Source organism: Nicotiana sylvestris, chromosome 6 (assembly GCF_000393655.2).
Source record: "Nicotiana sylvestris chromosome 6, ASM39365v2, whole genome shotgun sequence".
Taxonomy (NCBI): Eukaryota; Viridiplantae; Streptophyta; class Magnoliopsida; order Solanales; family Solanaceae; genus Nicotiana; species Nicotiana sylvestris.
Window position 1 is genome coordinate 128,829,257 of NC_091062.1, and position 22,046 is coordinate 128,851,302.

A 22,046-nucleotide genomic window follows, 5' to 3' on the forward strand; every position below is an offset into this window, starting at 1 on the left:
AAAACCGTTTGTCACCAATCCGTCGCAATATTTAATTTAATGCATTAATTTTAGCTACGAAAAATACTTGTCGTTAATTTTTAAATTTGTTTATTTATTTATTATTTTAAATGTACCCTGTTCAAGCATATTACATAAATGTTATTAAATACACTTAATTAAAAGTGACTGATATTAATATAAATTAACATTCAATAAGGTCCAAAATATATAGCATAATACATATAATTGTATCGTTAAGTACAAAATATCCACAAGCACCAACAATAAAGTTTAAAGAAAATAGGCTAACTATGCAAGGCTGGAGAGTCATGGTCATCGTCAGAACCCATTACATGAACCTCATCAATATTAGCAGCAACATAAGAGGTAGGAACTATAGGTGCCACGTCAGATGGGTGATTGGTAGGATCAATATTGGGCTGTTGCGAGGATAAAGAAACTAATTCGCATACCCACTCAACGATTACAGGAATTATATGATCAGTCAGTACAGGAATCAATCGTGTCACTAACTCATTCATATTCCCTATCGGTGCTGATTGAGCATTTAAAGGTGTTGCTGAGGATGTTGCATCAGATCCAAAAGAGTCATAAAGATTCGGCCCATAGTAGTATTTTTCTTGAGATCCAAGACCATATACTCTTCTTTTCTTATCTTCTCCTGCAACTTCGTAATATGTTTTACACTGATCAATATCAGATTGACTATGTATTTGTTGCTTTAATATCTCCTCATATTTTTCAGGTAGAAGAGTTAATAATTAGTGAAATTGAAACATTAAAGAATATTGAGTATTCAATTTACAAAATGAAAAAAAGATATGAAAGTAAAATCAATAAAATTATTTAAAAAGTTGACTTAGATGTACGATTCGGGATTTCTCACCATCAAATGATTTTCATCATTACCATGTGTATGGATGTGCAAATGTATCTCACTTGGTGTTGGATCTCGACCCTTTTTAATAGCCTATACTAAATATATTCAATTAAAAAGATTGGCAAAAAGACGTATAAAATGATATTTAAAAATAACATGGAAAAAATGAAGCAACTTAAGTAGAACAGAGAAACTAAAAACTAAACAAGTTCCCACCTTCAAAATCTTGTTATTTTAAGGAAGCACCTGGAAAGAATATTTTAATTTATTTCTTGAACTTCCATGTAAATTAAAGACAGTCCAAACCTTATTAGTGACATAGCTAGCTTTTGATCGCAGAGAAGTCTCCAAACTGGTTTTGAAGCTCCCAATCTCAACTCCCACCTCCAAAATTAACTACAATGTATGCAAAGTATTTAGAGCAAGACAACTTAAAAAACATAAGAACTTATTTCGTTCTACTAGCTGATGATAATAACAGCAAAATGACAAAGATAGTAGGGAGAGAAGCCTAAGGTTCTTATTGGCTCAGTTGGATCCAAGAGCAATAAGGTGCCTTATGTTACAGTGCTTCTTAACTTTCTAAATCAGCATTATAACTTGTCAAACACGATCCATCAGTAGCAAGAAATCCTGTTACCACTTGATATGACCTTACCAGAACCTATTCCTTCCCACTGTCTCAGAAAAATCTAACACAGATTGTAAGTTTACAAGGAGTGTAACAAGATTGCAGTGTCCTATGGTCATTCAAACTCTTAAATAAGTGCCACATCTTCTTAGAAAATAAGCAAAGAAAATATATACTTCGTCGTTCCAGTTTATGTGATGCACTTTCTTTTTTAATCTATTCCAAAAAGAATTATATCTTTCTATCTTAAGAAATAATTTAAATATAAACTTTCCATTTTATCCTTAATGAGATGATTTATAGCCACACAAATATATATATGGGTTGTTTTATACCACAAGTTCCAAAATCTTTCTTTCTTTCTTAACTTTTGAGTAATTATTATCACTTTTGTAGACAAGAAAGAGTGTTGGCACATTGGTTTAATGGAGTCTTAAGCTAGAAAAGGTCTAGGGTTCAATTCTTTTTAACCACAATTTTTTTTACAATAGAGGCTCACACAATATTTGCCAAAAAGAAAGTCGAAGCTGAGGTTCAACCTCCAACCTCTATAAGCAAGTCCGTGAAGCGCTCTTTGTCAAGCAGTGTCATTTCTGATTTATCTATTCTTTTTAGCATAGTGTTTATCTATATTTAGTAAAATTTTCCAACAAAATTGCATTTACTGATCTGCTCATTCGCATCCTTTTGCATAGGCAACACTATTAAATAGTGAATATTAACCCTTTCTTAGGACACTCCAACTGCCGAAATGATCTCTTCAAAGTTTTTCTAAGAAATGCTCTTGACCTTTTATTGATACAAAATCAAAGCAAGACAACTAATTTCCGTTCTGCCTTAATCTAATTAATAATTATAGCATTTCATGTTCCCAATGATGCCTTTGACCAGTGAAGGTACTTCTCATGCTTATTTCCAAGTAAGGTTCTATTTAAATCAAATACGTACTTCTTATCCATCAAAATTCAAAGGCAAAACCAGAGGCCTAATACTGCAACATCAAAAATACATTCTATGCTACAAGGAATACACGGAAGATTGCAATATTTACACAATCTACACAGAAGAATGAAGGGAGGATCCATATAGCCGACCCTAACTTGTTTTTGGGACTGAGGTGTAATTGTTGTTGTTATATGGAATTAGCTCTTTATTTCTTAAATAAAACTAGGATGAGTAAAATATATTTATTTCCTGAAGGTAGAGACCAGTGCCTTACAACAACAACAACAACAACAACAACATACACAGTCTTATCCCACACCGTGAGCTTTGGGAGGGTAGTGTGTACACAAAGTCGCAGACCTTACCCCTACCTTGTGATGATACCTTTTGATGATAGAGAGGTTGTTTCCAATAGACCATCGGCTCAGGAAAGCATAAACACTACATTAATAAAAATATAGACACGAAGAGACAGTACCAAAAAACCTTGTGAGTGCCTGCAAAAAGTTGGATTAATCACGCTCATTTCCTTTTAACATACAAATACACAAATGATCATGTCCACATTTGTTTGTTGTGATTGTGAGACCTTATTGCTCACAGCACTTCTATCACATCCATGTTATGCTGCATAACTTCGATACAAGATTCAAAATGAAAACCAGATCTTTATTCAAGACTCATCAAACACTTAGGAGGTAGAGTTAAGATACTTTAAGGCTTTAACATAGCAAGCCATACTGTTAACTTCTTAGATCTTCTATTTTCACAAAAGAAAGAAGCCACGGTAGTCAAGCTTTTACAGAGGAAAAATGGCTTCAAATTCAGGGAATAATTTGGAGAGAAAAGACACCCACACAAGACATGTAACTCCTTCGATGATCAACTGACAATATACCTGCCAATATAGAAACATACCTGGTCAAAAATATCTAGGTTTGACAATGCCCAACCTTTCTTTCGATAGGCTTCATCATCTGACCCTTCAGCACCGTAACAGGAACCATAATATGTTTCGTTGTGCTCAAGTCCTCCTCCATGCTTTTGCAAAGGCCTATCACTAAGGTATTGGTCTGACCCTTCAGACCAGTGCCTTAGTGAAGCTAAAATACCTTGTGAGTGCCTGCAAGAACAACAAAAGGAACAGCACGCCTTTGAGCTGCTAGAGCCACCATGTTCATTCCAATAGGTGCAATAACCCCACCATTGGCCATGACAGCGTGGGCTCCAACAACAACCATGTTGACTCTTGAACATATCATATCATATCAATTTATTATTAGGGTAAATCTCTAATAAAAAATAGTGAAATCTAAACCCTAAAGTCATATGAATTTATTATTGACCCAAAAGTATGAAAATCAAGGTATCGGTCAAATAAGAATTACCATATCAAAATTCCTCAACATAATTAAATGGAAAGAAAGAAAAACAAAAACAAAATAACAGAAAATTTACCTGGACAAAGATAAGAATAATGATGTAGACAAAGTGCAAAAATTGTAAAAATAAGGGTTTCATCTGAAAATCTTGCGGAGCAGCAAACATGCCCGGGAATGAACGAGGGTCAACAAACACAAAAGTTATACAGCAAAAAATTTTGCCCAATTTCTAAATTTCTTCTATTCTCCATTGGATATCTATGTTCCCATTGTATTTGAGCCGTAGATTCATAATCAATTTGTTGTATTTGAAGCAAGAATCTTACATTATTGAAGATGAGAGAAAGTGGGTGAGTTTGATAGAAAGAGAACGTAAGTCTGTAAGTAGATTTGTGCCCTGGATAAATTTTAATTTTAAAAAGAACTAGCGACGGAAATAGCTACGGAAATAATTCTATTGCTGATAATAACTTGGGCAAAATTATTTTTACGAATCCAACGAGGGAATTTCCGTCGCAATTAAATTTGAAATGTTTTGATAAGTAAAATAAACGCAACGACAAAGTTACTTTGTCGTTAAATTCGTCGCTATATTTTAATAATGTTTGTCGCCCCACTTTCGTCGCTAATTTTGTAGGTAAATAAAGGCGCCAATTTTTAGCGCCTATTTTTTAGCGACGGATATAAAATTTCATCGCTAATCCATTGCTATATTTGATACTAAATCTTTTGTAGCTTATTTGGCGACAAACATTACAATTCGTCGTTAATCCGTCGTTATTTAGCTACGGAATATGGCTTGTCACTAAAATCCGTCGCCAAACGCTTTTGTAGTGGCTGTTTTGAGTTTCAAACCAGACTGGGCCAACATTTGAACGGCCCAATTGCTAAATACCCGCCCCAGTCCACTCCAAAATCGGTCCAGCCTTTTCAACAACCAAACGACGTCATTTTAGATTAGGTTGATTAGATCAAATCTTAGCCGTCCCTCAATGTTGATCCAACGGCCAGGAACTCAATTCCCCATTCCCTTATAACTGTCTGAATCAAGAACCCCTACCCCCAAAACCCTTCCTAGATACCTTCTTCTCCTCTCTCTCATCCTCCGCCCAAAGCCGTAGCCGGAAATCGCCCACGGTGGAGGCACCACTCCAAACACCCCCAAATCTTCGCCCGACAATCCCCACCTCCTCATCATCCTATATTTCCTCTTAATTTCCTCCAAAACACCCTAGGGTTCCCCGATTTTTAGATCTAAATTCCAGAAAACCTATCTTTTCCTCTTTTCTGATTTCTTTGGCGATTTCAACTCGTTTTGACCTAGAACCTACGTCGATCGATTGTTCTTAACAAGAACAATTGATTGACGTTGGTTTTGGTTCATTCCGAAGCCGTCGGATTTTGGTCAATCAGTTGCTGACCAATTAGAGCCCTTGAAACCTTGTCATTCCAATTCGAGTTCCGTCTAGGTACATCTCGTTCTCCTTTCTCTTCATGACAGTTTAGTTGGTTATTGATGCCAGAAATGTTAATTAGCTTTTTTTGTGTGTGATTACGCATTAGTTAATAAACCTGATTTGCATATTTTGTTGGATAATTGATTACAATTTTGAATTAGGTTAATTACATTTTAGGTTGGTTTGGTTTGATGATTCTAATCTAGTCTGAATTTGCTGTTTTTTGTTGATTAGTTTCTGAGCATGCCTATGTGTGTTTAATTTTGTCTTCGCCTTTGAACTCTGTTAATTCTAAGTTTCTAGTCTATTAGAGATCAAATTCTGATTTTGAATGAATTCCAAAATTCAATTAGTGATGCACAAGCTTTGTGAGATCTGATTAATTTTTGCTTTAGACCTAGGAGTGTAGATTGGGCTAGGAACAAGGCTCAGAATTAGGCCCAATTCAAGCTGGCTTTAGGAGCAAAATCTGTAAGAATAGAAACGTAAGGGGGCTAAGAGGGTATGAAGGTTTGGGAATCTTAGTTAGTTATTTAGGAAGCTTCTAGGAGTGGCTAATTTGCAATAAAAAAAAAATTAAATTGCTAGGTGTTAGGATTGAAGAGTAAATACAGAAAGTAAAAATGCGTAAAGAGAAAGAAAAGAATAATTGGAATAGGACAGCTGTCCAAAATCTGTTAAAAAGATATTTTTCCCCTTTTTTTAGGGGCTGACAGATTCTCCTACGCCATCTCTCATTCTCTCATATAACACACATTCCGATCTGCATTTTGAAGAGGATTGACTCTCTTCTCCACAGGGATTTCTGCATTTTTAGACACTATTCATTCTGCATTTTTCAGAGAGATATTACCTCATCTCACACACAAATTGACTCCTCTTTCATCTCTGATTTCTTTTTCATGCATCTTCTCACCTCAAAGAAGTTAAAAAATACATATTTTTTAAATAAAATAAATAAATAAAAAACAGAGGTTTAGCCTTGCCTTTGTTTCATTTGTTTTCTGTATTTTTCTTTGTTGAGCTGCTGGGATTTTGCTGTTGAATTGAAGTTATTTTCCTGTTGATATTCTGCACTTTCAGAGATTTATTTTCTGATTTTTCTTTGATTCATTGCAATCAGGTACCTCTTTTGAACCTTGGACTATAAATTGGATATGAAACATGCCTATGTGGAGGATATATGAGTATTGTGAAATTGATGGAATCAGTCATATTCAGTTCTTAATTCTTATGTTCTTTCAAGCTTTTTATTCTTTTTACTTCTTTTTTCTAGTTTCTTATTCTACTTAGAATTAGTAGATCTAGGCCTGAAATTGATATACAAGTTTCCTTATAGTGTGTAAAATGATAAGTCTGCTACTGTATTCTTCTGTGTTGGCCTCTAATTTAATGTTAAATGTTCAGCAGCTCCTTATTTTATACTCTGCATGCTTATAGTCGTATTTGTTGGTCAAGATGACACTATTTTCCTAGCCTCATAAGATTTGCTTAAGTTCAAATTATTTGAGCAGATGTCTTATGTTAGCAATCTATACACTTGGTGATAGCTATTTATCAAGAGTTCTTTTTACTGCATTGTTCTGTCAAAGTTAACAGCTGCCATTTTTTATTTTTACCTTATTCAAGGCTGGTTTTAAATGAAAGACATTACCGTGAATTAATATGATTAGAATGTTGACTAAAATTAGTCTGCCTTTGAGAATTTCTGCAAAATTAGTGTTTTCTTTTAGAGATTGAAGACGTCTTGGGCTTTATTTCAAGCCCATAATTTGCTAATATGTAAACTGTTTCTAGTCTCAAACTATAATCCTTTAATTAATTTAAAATCAAGACACTGATCTAAATAAGTAAAGCACCAATTATTTCTCTCATACATTATTGGTTGAATACCCTCACCCTTTTTGATAATCTAAGAAATGATGACTGGGTCCATAAAATGATCAAATCAATTAATGATGTAAGTCTTTTTTTTCTTCTTTCTTCATTAAAACGAAAAAAAACCATTCATACTCTCATAACATTTCAAACAAATTTTTTCTTTAATTCAGCCACCACCCGAACTTTTTCACGTAGTGTGAGCAAAGATTCAAACAAGTTTTAATATTTCAAGACTTGGCTATTTTATAGCAATGGACCCTCATATATCCACATAAATTCCATAACCCTTAAACTTCACACATGCAACCTTGAACTCTAGGAAATTAGACGATTCATGAATATCCGTAGTAAGCTTTAGGCACGCTTACAATCTATTATCGTTATTATGCACAAGTTCGCGTGACATAATTATGATTCTCAAAATAAATCAAGGTACGCGCTCGCGCGGCTTTGGTTAAATCATCTTAATAATTTATAAAGCGTGATTTAATGTGTATACGTACACGTGACGTGATTTTAACACACTAAATAAAACGAATTTACACACATGTGATCCGTTTCAAAGATAAATCCATACCGCCATAACTAAAAGCGGTAAAAGGTAAAATACGCATAGGTTCTAAAAATACGTATTTAAATAATTAATTAAGCCAGGTACGATCAAAGTGATTGTGCTAAACCCATGGAATCCCGGAATGCCTAATACCTTCTCCTGGTTTAACAAAATTTCTTACCCGGTCTTTTGTATTTCGCGGACTTTAAAACAGAGTCAATTTCCTTGATTTGGGGTTTTAAAACAAACTGGTGACTTGGGACACCATAACAACTATTCCAAGTGGTGAATCCAATTAAATAAATAATCCCATTTCGAATAATATTACTTTAATTGGAAAATTTCCTTATCTTCGGAAAAAGGAGGTGTGACAGCTCTGACGACTCTGATGAGGATCGAACCCAGAATCTCTGGTTCAGGGTTCAGAATTTGAGCTTGTTAATGTGATCTATACTTGGCTTTATTGATTGTTGATATTATTGTGTTTGTGGGCCTAATGTGCTAATTGTCGCTCATTTACCGCTTTGATATTATTTGAACTGTATTAAACTGTCTTCTTACTCCTCCTTTCCAAGTCTTATAAAATTATGGTGCGCACGTACGTGTGGCCCACTGTTCTGTTAGAGGTCAGACCAAATATAACGAGGCTTGATCAGCAACTAGGCCGGGTATACTTTCGTGCTCCTGGTACATTACCCCCACCTCGGCTCGAGCTGTCCGCTTGGGTAAGCCAGATCTAAAACACACCCTCGGGATTTTAAACTTAGAATAACATAGCCTCATGTCGGATCCCTAGTAGGAACGTATGTTTGCATCACGTGCATTTGACTTTGGGGATTCAACACATGGGTTGGGTCTGTCTAGAACAAGTGTACCTAGAAATAAATGACCATCCTAATGCATCCTACGTGCTATTTGTGCATTTTGTTTGATCTGGTTTGCATGTTGACCAGCTGCTAGAATAAATATAGAATTTTGAGAAAAAAGTAGAAGTAAGAGGTAGGAGAGATGAGATTTATCCGGTTTCTAAAATCCCGGTATTTGAAAACTCCTGAAACATCTGCCAAAATTTTGAAAAAAAAAAGAGAAAAAGAAAAGTCATTTCAAAATGAGCCAATATTTTCAAAAGTTATATTTTTCCTGTTGTGCCAAAACTAACCGAACTACGCAGGTCTGATTCTCAGCGGATGTGAGATACGTAGGCAACTTTCATAGGGTTCGGCCCCACTTTTGTAAAAATAGCCAAAAAATAAAATAAAATGTGTCTAGTGTTTTGGTCAAATAAGTAAGCCGATTCAGCTTTGGTTGCAACCTTGAGCCGTTTCTATCGGAATAGCCTTAGAACATCTCTAAAATTGTCGAAGAGCTATTCTCGCAAGAACGGATGTGTCTGTCATTGGGCATCACTTTTGCCATAGTGCCTTTCCCCGGCCTCAAAACTTTCCTTGAAAGTGCGAAGGGGTCATTATTGCAAAATAACCACCTTTGCTTTGGGCTGATATTGCATAAATAGTCACTCTCCCTTTGGTTTTCTTTAGAAAATTGAAAGATTGATTTGAAAAAAAAATGTTGGTTTGTCTTTTGGAACTAGTGTTAATGCTAACCCTAACCATCCACATGTACAAAATGAGTACTGTCCAGAACCCACCATTAACAGTTGTAGATCAGGCTCCACTGCAGCTTCAGATGTGGTGGTATGACTTAGGGAAATATTGTCAAGATTGGGTAACGAAGCATTTGGGCGCCGTTACAGATATCATGAAAGTTAAACCATGAGACGCTTTGATTGAAGCCCTAGAAACCTTCTAAGATCCCGTTCACAATGTTTTCCGTTTCTTGAATTTTGAGCTTACTCCTACCTTAGAAGAAATAGCTGGGTATTCATGTTTCGACAGGAATTTGAGACACCAGCAACTCATATTCCCAAGGACTCTCTCTATGCATCGATTCTTTGATCTTTCAAATATTAGTAAGCAAATCAGAAAAAACAATGTAGACAAAGAATGTTGTTCCTTTTTATTTACTGTACTCCAGGTTTGGGCATTCAAATGGTTACGAAATGCATGAAAATGGTCTAAACAACAAGTAGAACAAGGACATGGCAAATTCACTGTCGCTTCTCTTTCATAGTGGCGTTTTTGGGAATTATGGTCTTACCAAATGAAGTTCTGACGATTGATATCCGCGTAGCCAAAATTGCACAGGTTCTCACTACCAAAGAGCATTACACTCTTGCCCCGATTATTTTGTCAGAAATTTATCGGACATTGACGTTGTGTAAATTCTGGGCAAAATTCTTCGAAGGGCGCAATATTTTGTTGTAGATGTGGTTGATTGAGCATCTCCATCATAACCCAAAATTCATGAGTTATGGCTCGAGCAAGAACAACTTTATCAGGAGTTACGAGGAAAGAGCAAAAGATTACAACTCTCAAAAAAGGGTGGAAGCCTGGATATCCCACCTAAGATCTTTGAACGCAAGTCAAATTGAGAGGACTTTGGGATGGCTCTCGGTAAGGAAAGTAATACACATGTCGACTTTGAAAAGGTATTTGTTGTTTATGGGTTTGAGAAGTGTCCAACCGAACGCACCGTAGAGAGTTATAAGACAGTTTGGAAGATACCAAGTGGTGTACGAGAATGAAGACTTGAGTGTCCAAGTCATCGAGCTACACCCAGAAGCTCCACTCCCCGAGGCTTTAATCCAACAATTTTGGAATGGCTGTCAGTACTTGAAAGATGATACCCAAGTGCCAGATCCTGCGAGAGGTGAGGTAAACCCAGTTTATCTTATGTGTTTCGGGAAAAGGTCTCGCGTGGATGATGAGCTAGAGCTTGAGCCCGAAAGGCCCGCCAAAAGGCCGCATGTGCAGGATTTTGATGATAAAATCCGAGAACGGTTGGCATGGGGAGAAAAAGAAAAGGGATACCAAGCAACCATCCACACCCTAGAAGAAAAGCTGAGAAACCTCAAATTTGAGAATAATTTACAAGCGCAAGAGGCTGAAGGTGAAAAGAAAAGTCTGACCCGTGAGAACGAGGCGCTCCGATCCCAACTCTGGGAAATAAGAATAGCCGCTGAGACGCCGGTAAGAAATGAAAGGGATTAAAAAATCATGAGAAACTTGAGGCAAAAAGTGCATGACTATGCGGCCGACCTGACAAAGGCCGAGAAAGATTTGGCAAAAGCTTAGGCAAGGATGGTCCAGTTGGGGAAGATGGAGAAGAATAGATAAGGTTAGCTCACCAGGAGAAGAAACGTTATGACAGAGAAGTCGCGGTCTTGAGGAAAGTGTTGGCCATTTTCGAAAACAAAATGAGACAATAAGTGAAAGATTTCAGGATAGAGATGGAGCATTGATATGCCTTGATCAACAAATTGGAAGAGAGTGTGTTGATTTTGCAAAACTAAAACAACGAGGCCATGCAAATAGTGGAAGTTTTGGAGTAACAGATTGGATGCTTGCTACAAGAGAAGGGCGATATTAAGCTTAGAATCAAAGAAATAGCTGACTACACTGCCATGAAATGTAATGAATGTGAGAATATGAATCGAGCTATGTTCTTTGCTTCAGTGCTGTCTTTCGCTCACCAGGTCATGGCCGACCTAGAGTTCCTTCAGGAAGAGCTTACAAGCAGGCTCACACCAAGACCAACTAAAGTCACCAGAACTACCGGAATAACATTTGAGGCTTGTCTGTGTTCTTGATTGTTCAGTCGTTGAGTCTGTATTTTACTTTTTCCTTGCGTCAAGTCTGTTTGTCCTTTCGTCCATTTCAAGTATGTCGTTATTCTGCTTTGAGTCTATATATTTTCCTTTTAAGTCAGTTATCAATGTCTTCGAGTCTTATAATGGAAAAACCAAAAAGATTTGTTAATGAAATATTTAAACCCCCCCTCCCCCCCCCGCCCCAAAATTCTTTGCTTTCATTTTTGCATTTATTCCCTTGAACTATGTAATGGTTTGATTCATGTGGTGTCATGATACGTAAGCAATCCCCATTGGATGTGATCATAGCCATAATTAGTCTAAGCGAAAACCGAAAAAAAGAAGAGAGAAAGAGAAATATTGAAAAAAATATATAAATAAAAGCAAAGAGAAAAACCAGGAGTGACGACAACAAGAGAAAAACCAGGAATGACAAAACAAATGAGAAAAAAAAAGAGTGGAAAAGAGATAGTGAGAGCTGGGATGAAACACGCAGCCGTTGCAAACACATGGTAGAGGCATTTAATTGTTCAGGTGCATTGCATCCCAATGTGCGATTTCCTATCTGTTAAATATCTCAAAACTAACAAGGTTGTTGTGTGTGCAAATTAGCCATGTTCTATTCAGGTAGTTGGTTTTGTTGGTAATCTGGCTTCTCATCCCTATTTTACAAGATCCAAAGGAAAGGTTCCAATGGCCTCTGGAAAGAAATCTTTGCATGATCGATCCTAAGGATAGACCTACACTGGTTATTTCACAACTTGAATTGGCAACTGTCGAAGAAAATAAGATGTTGCTTCTCTACATGTTGGAAATGCGGGACGCCTGGTCTAATGGTAGGGAACCACCAAGTGCAATCCTTGGATTCCCTAAGGGCGGGTGGAGCCACCAACATCCCTATGGCAAACCCGTTTATCCCATGTGGGTACCCTACTAAATCATCCAAATTTACCGGGATACCTTATGTAATTCACACCCAGGCACCATTTTTTAAGGCACCTTCAACATTATTCTCCGCACCACCGGTCTTCACCATGACACAACCAACTATGGCCCAGGCCATGCTTTGAACCCCCAACATTCACCTTCCAAGGACCGCAATTTCAACCTGATATGACTCATGTCACTCCGGACTCGTACGCCTAATAACCATAGTACGAGTTTCCGATTGAGCCAAAAAGAACAGTTAAAAATCTCGAGCAGGAAGAAATGGTTCAGAAGATGAAATGCTTGGAACAGAGCTTGAAAAACATGTAAGGCCTAAGTGGCCACAAAAGTGTCTCCTATATGGAGTTGTGCATGTTCCCCAATATTCATTTACGACAATCAACTTGAAATGCTGAAGTTTTAAAAGTATGACAGGCACGGAGATTCGATTGCCCATTTAAAAAGATACTACAATCAACTGAGAGGGGTTGGTGGAAAAGAAGAGCTTCTGATGGCCTATTTCGGAGAAAGCCTAACCGGAATTGCTTCCGAGTGGTACATGAATCAAGAAATCACCCATTGGCATGTGTGGGACGATTTGGCCCGATATTTTGTCCAAATATTCCAATATAATGTAGACATCGCTCCCGACAGAAACTACATGCCCAACTTGAAAAAGAAAACCACAGAGAGTTTTCGTTAATATGTCGTCAAATGGAGTGAGAAAGCAGCCAAGGTAAAACCTCTAATGGACGAAGTAGAAATGGTTACAGTTTTTCTACAGGCCCAAGAGGCAGATTACTTCCAGAATATGATGTCCGCTACGGGCAAGCCATTTGTTGAAGCTATCAAGATTGGGGAGATGGTCGAGAACAGTTTGAAAATTGGCTGGATATTGAGTCAAGCCGCCTTGAAAGCTACCTCACAAGCCATCCAGAATGGTTCAGGGGGTTTGGCCAATCGCCAAAAGAGAGAGGAGGGAGCCATGAGGGCTTGGTTCAAGGGGGCCTCGCCGATCATTTAACCATTCTTATGTACCATCGCAAACCCCACAACACTATTATCCCCATCAAGATACTGCTTATGGCACCGCCTCACTATAGGTGATAAATACGCAACCATACATACGGCCCCAACAGCACTACAACCACACCCGAGCTCCACCCCCAAAAAATAACCATCCTTACCAAGCTCCATATAACCCTCGCCTACCAGAAAATACACACCAACATAATCCATGCCCTAGATAGCCTCCTAGGAAAAACAATTTCACCCCTATTGGCGAATCTTACTCTAGTCTACTTCAGAAGTTAATCTAACTGGGTCTATTACAACATGTGCCTCCCAATCAGAAAAATTTTGAGTCCCTATCATATATGGCCGGTACCATATGTGCATACCATTCAAGAGTAGAAGGCCATGATAAAGAAGATTGCTGGACCCTCAATAGGGCAGTCAAAGGCCTGATCGAAGAAAAAGGAATTGTGCTAAGGGACAAGGAGATCCCTAGTGTGACCAACAATCCATTACCTGCTCACAATAAAGGGCCGGACATTGGCATGATTTGTGATGACAAATAGTTTGACCCCGCATTAAAAGCCATTGTTGTCATTGCCAGTTCAGAGACAAGGTCTAAAGTGGCGGTAAAACCAACCAAAGCCGAAAAGAAACTAGCTCCGATTCCTCAGGCAGTTGAAACAAAAATTGGGCCAACACCTGCCAAGAACGTGGTTCTTTATGTTCCTAAGGCCCCGAGAAAAGAACAGCTTATCCTCAGCACTCCCAAGAAGTTCAATGAAAGGAAAGATACATTGAATGTACCAAGATTATATGTACCAAATGGGATATATGTGGTGCGGGGGCCGGTAATTTCACCAAGGCTGACTGAGCTCGTGGTTACTAGTCCCGCACCATAGAGTCTTAGGAAAGATCCTACCATAGTCCCTTGGAACTACAACAGAATCATGGTTACATACAAAGGGAAAGAAATTATGGGGGAAGTGAATGAGATGAATCAGTCTGGGAAGTACCATATCCCAGAAGAGCTAAAGAAGTCCAAACAGAATAGGGATAAACAGATGCCATCCAAGAAGCCTGTAAGCAATGAGAAGTTGAAGAGTTCTTTAGAAAGATGAAAACTTCAGAGTACTCAATAATTAACCAACTCCGAAAGATTCCTTCCCAGGTCTCACTCTTATCTCTATTGCTGAGCTCGGATGAACATCAAAAAGTGCTCCTCAAAACATTAAATAAAGCGTATGTCCCGGTTGATACTTCTGTCGAACAATTGGTAAGGATGTGCGAACGTTTTTTTGAGGTCAATAAGATTTCCTTCAGCCGTGATGATTTGCCCGCAGAGGGAGCTGCCTACAACAAAGCCGTTCACCTGACTGCCAAATGTGAGGGCTACTATATGAAAAGAGTGATGTTAGATGGTGGGCCTAGGTAGATATTTTCCCTCTCTCAACATTCTATAGAATGGAGATTGGAACAGAAAGAATTCGGGCTAACATTGTCTGTGTATGAGCTTTTGATAGGGTCAAGAGAGACACAATAGGAGAAATTGATCTGATTCTAACTATTGGACCTGTGGACTTTGAGGTGACCTTCAAAGTTTTAGACGTAGAAACCTCGTATAATTTCCTCCTGGGTAGACCATGGATTCATACTGCCTCCCTCCACTCTTCACCAAATGGTCAAGTTTGAATATGATAATCAAAAGATTGTTGTCTATAGAGAAGACGAGCAATCCATCTACCGGGACCTCTCGGTCTCGTGTCTTGAATCTAGGGAAGGCAGTGTGTGCATTGTGTATCAAGCTTACAAAATTCTGATCGTTGACCAATTTGAAGAAGGGGCCCCACTACCTCAACCTTGCTTGTCTAATGCTTTGATCATAGTCGCCACCCAAATGATTAAAAATGGGTACAAGCACGGAAAGGGGCTCAGAGTATCTCTACAGGGCATTACTGAGCCCATTTCCCCAATCGTCAATGAGAATGTTTTGGTTTGGGCTTCCGAGCTACAAAGGCCGACAGAATATAGGCTGACAAATGCAAAGAAAATGGGTAGGTCATGTCCCAGCCCATTCCATATCTCGCCTAGTCATTTGTCAAACCAAAGTATGTGGAAGAAGAAGAAGAGGCCTTCACGGCTGAAGAAATCGATGATATCTGCGAAGCCTTGAAACAAATGCTATATGAGTCCCACATGGTCCAGTCAGGGGAAGGCACGAGCCTTGCCGAGGTGCAGTATATGGGACTGGAATCAAGCTCCAGAACTAAGAGGCTACCCCATTCCCTGTCAGTCAGGAGTCCCAGTATTTCAGTCTTGCCATCTTTTCTGCATTACGAGTTTTTTCAAGGTGTAAATCGAATGTTTTACTTTATTGTCTTTTAATTCTGATGTAAACCCTCAGATCTTTTAATTCAATAAAATGGAACCAATATTTCATCGTCCATAGATGTCTCTTTTACTTTGTTCTAATTTTGCTATTTTTTTAATCTTTTTTCTTTTCAATTCTAATAATGCGGACTTTAATAACATGGCATGCTTACGAACTTCATGCCCAAATCCCAAAGCTTAATGGCTTATTGGTATCAGGTTAATAGTTTAATGGACGGGGAACAAATTGATTTTTTTTATTAATGGCTTATTAGTTTGGGGCGGATTATTCAATTTTCTTAACGGATAATCCGTTAACCCGTTAAGAATATATATATAAATATATAACTTATTTTTATCCATATATATATATATATATTAAATAATCAAAAACCCTTTCTTCCACTTCCAGTACTCTATCTCTATTCTCTATTAGGATATGATTGTGGAATGGTGTTTGGATTGTTTATGGGATGTGTCATTTTCTTAACAGGGAGACCAAAATGGTTTGTGAGAATTGTCAACGAAGATGGATACAGGATGGTTATGGAGTCTAAGGCAAAGAAAAGACGTCGAAAAAGAAGTGGATGAAGTAAAAACAAGTGCCTTCTACTGTTTGTAAATTTCATGCATTTTTTGCATTGCACCAATGACAATATTTGCTAATGCTTCTATTGTTTGTACTATCTTTGGTTTCCACGCTGAACAAAAGGCAAATCTAATAATGAAAAGAGAGGAAAAGAAAGAAAAAAAAGAATATAGTAGGAGTATATATTCTGTTAGACAATGCTGCAGAAATTTAAAACTTTTCGTGTTCCTCTATTTATCTTGTAATGCCAAGTTTCTGTATTACCACTGCTCTCCAATCCATCAAAATGACATATACTTCAAAAGTTTGTTCTTACTGATATAATGAGTTACTGTCCTTCCTTTTCCAGCTTCGAAGTCCTAAGGAAGTAAGTCTGCTATGAACTCAAAGAGCATCATGTGCAATATAGATTGAATTAGGCCGATAAACCGCCCAATAGAACTAAACTGATACCAATCCGTCTGATATTTTATCGGATGGCTAGCAGATTAATACATTTAAAATCCAATAGTCGATAAGACAAACCTTTAAGAGTAAATAACCGCCCAATCCGCCCGATAAGTAGCCCTAATGATGAAGATGAGGCTTTTAGGCAAATAAATTAGAATTGAAACAATTTGAGAATAAGCCAAAGAAAAACTTAAATGAAATCGAGCCAGTTAATTTGAGCAGTTCAGAAGAGATCCGAGAAATGATGATAAACATTCACATTGATGAAAGAACTACAGATGCCTTAATCCAACTTTTGTTTGAATTCAAAAACGCGTTTGCATGGTCTTATGATGATATTCCAGGGCTGAGCATTGATTTGGTGGTACATAAATTGCCTATTTATCCCGGATATCCACCCGTCTAATAGAAGCAAAGAAAGTTCAAAACTAATATTAGTGATAAGATCTAGGAAGAAGTCACCAAACAACTGAAAGTTGGTGTGATTCGAGTGGTCCGATACACCACATGGCTGGCCAATGTGGTTCCAGTGCCAAAGAAAGATGGAAAAATCTGAGTGTGTGTGGATTATCGGGATCTAAACAAGGCAAGTCCCAAGGACAATTTTCCGTTGCCAAATATCCACATTCTTGTTGACAACTGTGCTAAACATGAGATACAGTCTTTTGTGGATTGTTATGCTGGGTATCACCAAGTTCTGTTGGATGAAGAAGATGCAGAAAAGACTGCTTTTACCATGCCTTAGGGCACTTACTATTACAGGGTCATACCATTTGGTTTGAAAAATGCTGAGGCGACCTACATGAGAGCTATGACCGCCATTTTCCATTACATGATGCATCAGGAGACTGAGGTATATGTGGATGATGTGATCATTCAATCCATAAAGCAAGAAGACCATGTGCGAGATCTGAGAAAATTATTTGAGCATCTGCGCAGATATGATTTGAAATTGAACCTAGCTAAATGTGCATTCGGAGTTTCATCGGGGAAACTTCTGGGGTTTATAGTCAGTCGGAGGGGTATTGAATTAGATCAAACAAAGATAGAGTCTACTCGGTACTTGCCACCTCCGAAGAGCAAGAAAAAGGTTATGAGTCTGTTAGGAGACAGAATTACTTCAGAAGGTTCATCGCTCAGCTTACCACCACTTGTGAACCCTTATTCAAGCTGTTAAAGAAAGACGCAACAATCAAATAGATAGATGTGTGTCAAGAAGCTTTTGATAAAATCAAAGAATATCTATCACATTCGCTAGTGTTTGTTCCGCCCAAGCCAGGAAGATCTTTATTCTTGTATCTGATGGTCTTGGAAATTCTTTTGGTTATGTCCTAGGGCAACACGATGTTACCAAGAAGAGAGAACAATCCATATATTATCTGAGCAAGAAGTTCACCAGTTATGAAGCCAAGTACACTTTATTGAAAAGAACTTATTGTGCCCTAACTTGGGTCACCCAAAAGCTCAAACATTACTTGCTGTCTTACACACATATCTCATAACCAGAATGGATCCTTTGAAGTATATATTCCAAAAGCCAGTGCCCACTGGAAGGTTAGTAAAATGGCAGATCCTGCTCATCGAGTTTGACATTGTCTATATCACTCGCACGACAATGAAAGCCCAAGCCTTGGCGGATCATCTTGCTGAGAATCCGGTCGATGATGAATACCAACTCTTAAGCACTTACTTTCTAGACGAAGAAGTAAACTCAGTTGAAGTAATTCCAGAGAACACCAATGCCTGAAAAATGTTCTTTGATGGGGTCGTAAAAGCAAAAGGCGTAAGGATTGGGGCAACTTTGATTTCGCCCACAGGTCAACACTATCCGGCCACAACCCAGTTCTTTTGTACAAATAATACCGCCGAGATAAAGCTTGCATCATGGGCTTGAACATGGCAGTTGATCTGGATGTACAAGAATTTTTGATCATGGGCAATTCTAATTTAATCATTCGGCAAACCCAAGGTGAGTGGGAAACTCGAGACATCAAACTCATCCGGTATAAGAAATGTGTGGAAGACCTCAATAAATGGTTTAAGTCCATCGAGTTCAATTATATTCCCCAATTCCACAATGAGCTACTAGACGCACTAGCTACTTTGTCCTCAATGCTGCCATACCCGGGTAATGCTCATATTGACCCGCTGGAAATCTAGGTTCGAGAAAGACATGACTATTATAATGCAATTGAAATGGATCCAGATGGTCAGCCATGGTATCATGATATCAAAATGTTTTTGAAAACAAAAGAATATCCCGAGCAGGCCAGTGGAGATCAAAAGAGAACTATCAGAAGGCTTGCAAGTAGTTTCTTCTTGAGTGGAGAGATCCTATACAAAAGAACTCCATATCTGAATCTTCTGAGGTGCGTATATTCTCGATAACCTAAAAGTATCATGAACGAAGTGCATTCGGGAGTATGTCGGCTTCACATGAACGGGTATGTCCTTGCAAAAAAATTCCTCCGGTCAAGTTATTATTGGATTACCATGGAAAAAGATTGTTTCAGCTTTGTCTGAAAATGCCATCAGTGTCAGATGCACAGTGACCTGATTCATGCACCGCCTTTAGAGTTACATCCTATGCCAGCACCTTGGATGTTCGTTGCCTGGGGGCATGGATGTTATTGGGCCAATCGAGCCGAAAGCTTCAAACGGTACATATTCATCTTGATTGCCATTGATTATTTCAAAAAGTGGGTCAAAGCAGTCACTTTCAAAGTTGTCACCAAGAAAGTAGTGGTGGACTTCGTGGATTCCAACATTATTTGTCGTTTTGGTATTCCTAAAACTATCATTACGGATAATGCTGCAAATATGAATAGCCACTTGATGAGGGAGGTATGCAAATAATTTAAAATTACACATCGTAATTCTATCCCTTATCGGCCCAAAGCTAATGGCGCCGTTGAAGTGGCAAACAAGAACATCAAGAATATCCTTAGGAAAATAGTTCAGGGTTCTAGACAATGGCATGAAAAGTTGCCTTTTGCAATATTGGGATATCACACAACCATCCGCACATCAGTTGGGGCCACTCCCTACTTATTGGTTTATGGAACTGAAGGCGTAATACCTGTAGAAGTTGAGATTCTCTCTCTTCGGATCACTGTTGAAGCCGAAATCGAGGATGATGAATGGGTCAAAACCCGGTTGGAACAATTGACTATGATTGATGAAAAGTGAATGGCCGCAGTTTGCCAGGCCAGTTGTACCAACAAAGAACAGTCCATGCCTACAACAAAAAAGTGCGGCCCAAAAAATTTGAAGTGGGGCAACTCGTTCTGAGACGTATTCTCCCACATCATGAAGAAGCCAAAGGAAAATTTGCTCCAAATTGAAAAGGCCCATACATTATAAGAAGATTGTTGCCCAAGGGAGCACTGTATTTGGGAGACATTGTCAATGTAGATGTGATCAAAAGGTATTATGTTTGACCCTTTTTCGCAAGCCTTAGTATGCTCCGATTGGGATGAAGAAGACTTTTTTTATTGCTACCCAAACACTATCAACCTTTTGCAAACCCTTTGAGCCGGTTCCCTTTCTTCGATTACCCTCTTTGGAACCTGGAAGTTGAAAAAAACTGAAAAAAGGAAAATGAATGAAAAATGAAAGAAAAGAAAAGAAAAGAAAATCAAAAACAAAGTTGATTGAACTATGTTCGACTTGATTCCTAAAGGATACGTAGGCAGTCTTTCTCTGGGTTCAGTCACACCAAAACAAAAATTCACATTCCCCCAAAAAAGGTCGAAACTAGGGCAGATGTTATAATGGTTTGGTAATGGTTTCGCCTGAAATGTTCCAAAGTTGTAACTCAATTCAAATTCTTTGTACCTAAATCCTTTTTAAGTTCTTCCGATCAATCGACGAGAATGTTCAATAATTGGATGATAGAGTTACTTGGATCTGATGCAACCAAAATGAGAGAGTCTTATGAGAGAAATAAAGTGAGAGAGTCTTATTAGTGAAAATCCTCACGGACACCGTAAGGTGACCGGGAGTAAAGAAATTGAAATGAGCGAGTCTTGTTAGTAAAAACTCGCAAAGAGCACTATAAGGCAATGGTGAGAAGAGAAATGAGAGAGGTCAGCTAGTGAAAACCCGCAAAGCACGCCACTAACTGAAAAGATAATCCTCAGAGCCATTGGTATCGACACAGTATTAGGGAAGGTTTCTCGATTTCGAGGCAAAAGTTGTGATGAATTTCTGAAAGTCGGATGGTTGACTCAGATCAGGCATCCAATCCAAAAGGTATGTCATGTTTATTGAAGTCCACATGTACTCCAAATAAGTCCTTCTTTCCTTTCCCCACAAGGGATACCTCTTGTTTAAACTTATTCTCCATTCTATTATTTGTTTTTCTCTGAATCCCTTTCGGTCTAACTTTATTTCAAAAACTAAGATAAAGAAGGGATGGCAAGACTGATTTATAGAACTTTTATTTTCCACAAGCTGATATATTCAAGAGGCACCCAGCCTTGGCAGGGGCATCAAGTCGACCTTGACTGGCCATGGCAGCCGATGCTTCAAAATCAAAAACTCTTGGAAGTAAAAATCCAAATTGAAGTACCTATAAAGGCAAATAAAGTTGCAGAGGTTGAGTCCCAAGTGGCTAACCGTCTTGGTAAGGTTTGCAAAGCTAAAAGTTCCCCAATGCTCTGAAGTTAAAATCAAACAAAAGAAGTCAAATACCCACAAAGGCCAAATAATGTTAAAATGGTTAAGTCCCACGTGACCAACTGTTATGGTAAAATTTTGGAAAAGCCAAAGGTTCTCCGGGACCAGAAATGCAATCGATATCCAGGAAGCAACCAGTTTTAATTGAAATCATCATCATAGAAGCCGGGCCGAGATCAAGTGACTGAAACATTCAAGGCCACAAAACTAACCACCGTTTCAAACTAACAATTGTTCTTTGTTTGAAAAGAAGGAAACAAGTGTAATCCAAAAGAAACCTTGCAAGAAGTAGGCGCAACCAAAAAGAAATTGCGTGAGGGATAGAAATGGCTCTGCAGCAACAACTCCAAAAGGGAAGTCTTTTCCAAAAATTTCCTGCATTTTACACAATCTCTTAATAAAAAGAAGAAATAAAAGAAAGAAAGTTCAAAATTATGGTAGACATAGGGTCTCCACTCCCTAGTCTTCTTTTCCAACATAAGGTCTCCACTCCATAGTTGATGTTATTTTAGACATAGGGTCTCCACTCCCTAATCTCCTTTTCCAACATAGGGTCTCCACTCCCTAGTTGATGT

At 38.2% G+C, this 22,046-nt stretch overlaps 1 protein-coding gene and 1 long non-coding RNA gene across 7 annotated transcripts; one reads left to right on the forward strand and one right to left on the reverse strand.

The window, feature by feature from the left end:
• Window positions 1-154: 154 nt before the first annotated feature.
• On the reverse strand, window positions 155-4,344 carry LOC104211301 (uncharacterized). Of its 6 annotated transcripts, none has more exons than XR_011400233.1 (4): window positions 3,918-4,284; window positions 3,378-3,582; window positions 1,190-1,279; window positions 155-670 (listed from the first exon to the last, which is right to left on the reverse strand). XR_011400233.1 is itself a non-coding variant. In XM_070147536.1 (4 exons), the coding sequence occupies exons 1-4, from the start codon at window positions 3,714-3,716 to the stop codon at window positions 288-290; spliced, it is 867 nt and encodes a 288-aa protein (XP_070003637.1). In that variant the 5' UTR covers window positions 3,717-4,285; the 3' UTR covers window positions 155-287. The 6 variants fall into 6 exon arrangements, 2 of the variants coding, with proteins under 2 accessions (XP_070003637.1, XP_070003636.1); XM_070147536.1 differs by adding an exon at window positions 913-973 and having other exon boundaries at window positions 155-664; window positions 3,378-4,285; XM_070147535.1 differs by adding an exon at window positions 913-973 and having other exon boundaries at window positions 3,378-4,285.
• Window positions 4,345-4,905: 561 nt separating this feature from the next.
• Window positions 4,906-6,720, forward strand: LOC104211300 (uncharacterized). The gene is made up of 2 exons (XR_707099.2): window positions 4,906-5,310; window positions 6,422-6,720. It is a non-coding gene; the product is annotated as an uncharacterized lncRNA (long non-coding RNA).
• The last annotated feature ends 15,326 nt before the right edge of the window (window positions 6,721-22,046 follow it).

What these genes read in the sequence shown, in the direction of transcription:
- LOC104211301 (XM_070147535.1), bottom strand. Translation starts at nt 3,716, where the DNA reads ATGTTCAAGAGTCAACATGGTTGTTGTTGGAGCCCACGCTGTCATGGC. An exon ending in ACCTAGATATTTTTGACCAG is followed by an intron (nt 1,280 to 3,377) that starts GTATGTTTCTAT and finishes CATACATTGTAG; the next exon opens with TTAATTTTGGAGGTGGGAGT. An exon ending in TTTGCACATCCATACACATG is followed by an intron (nt 671 to 912) that starts GTAATGATGAAA and finishes CATATTACGAAG; the next exon opens with TTGCAGGAGAAGATAAGAAA.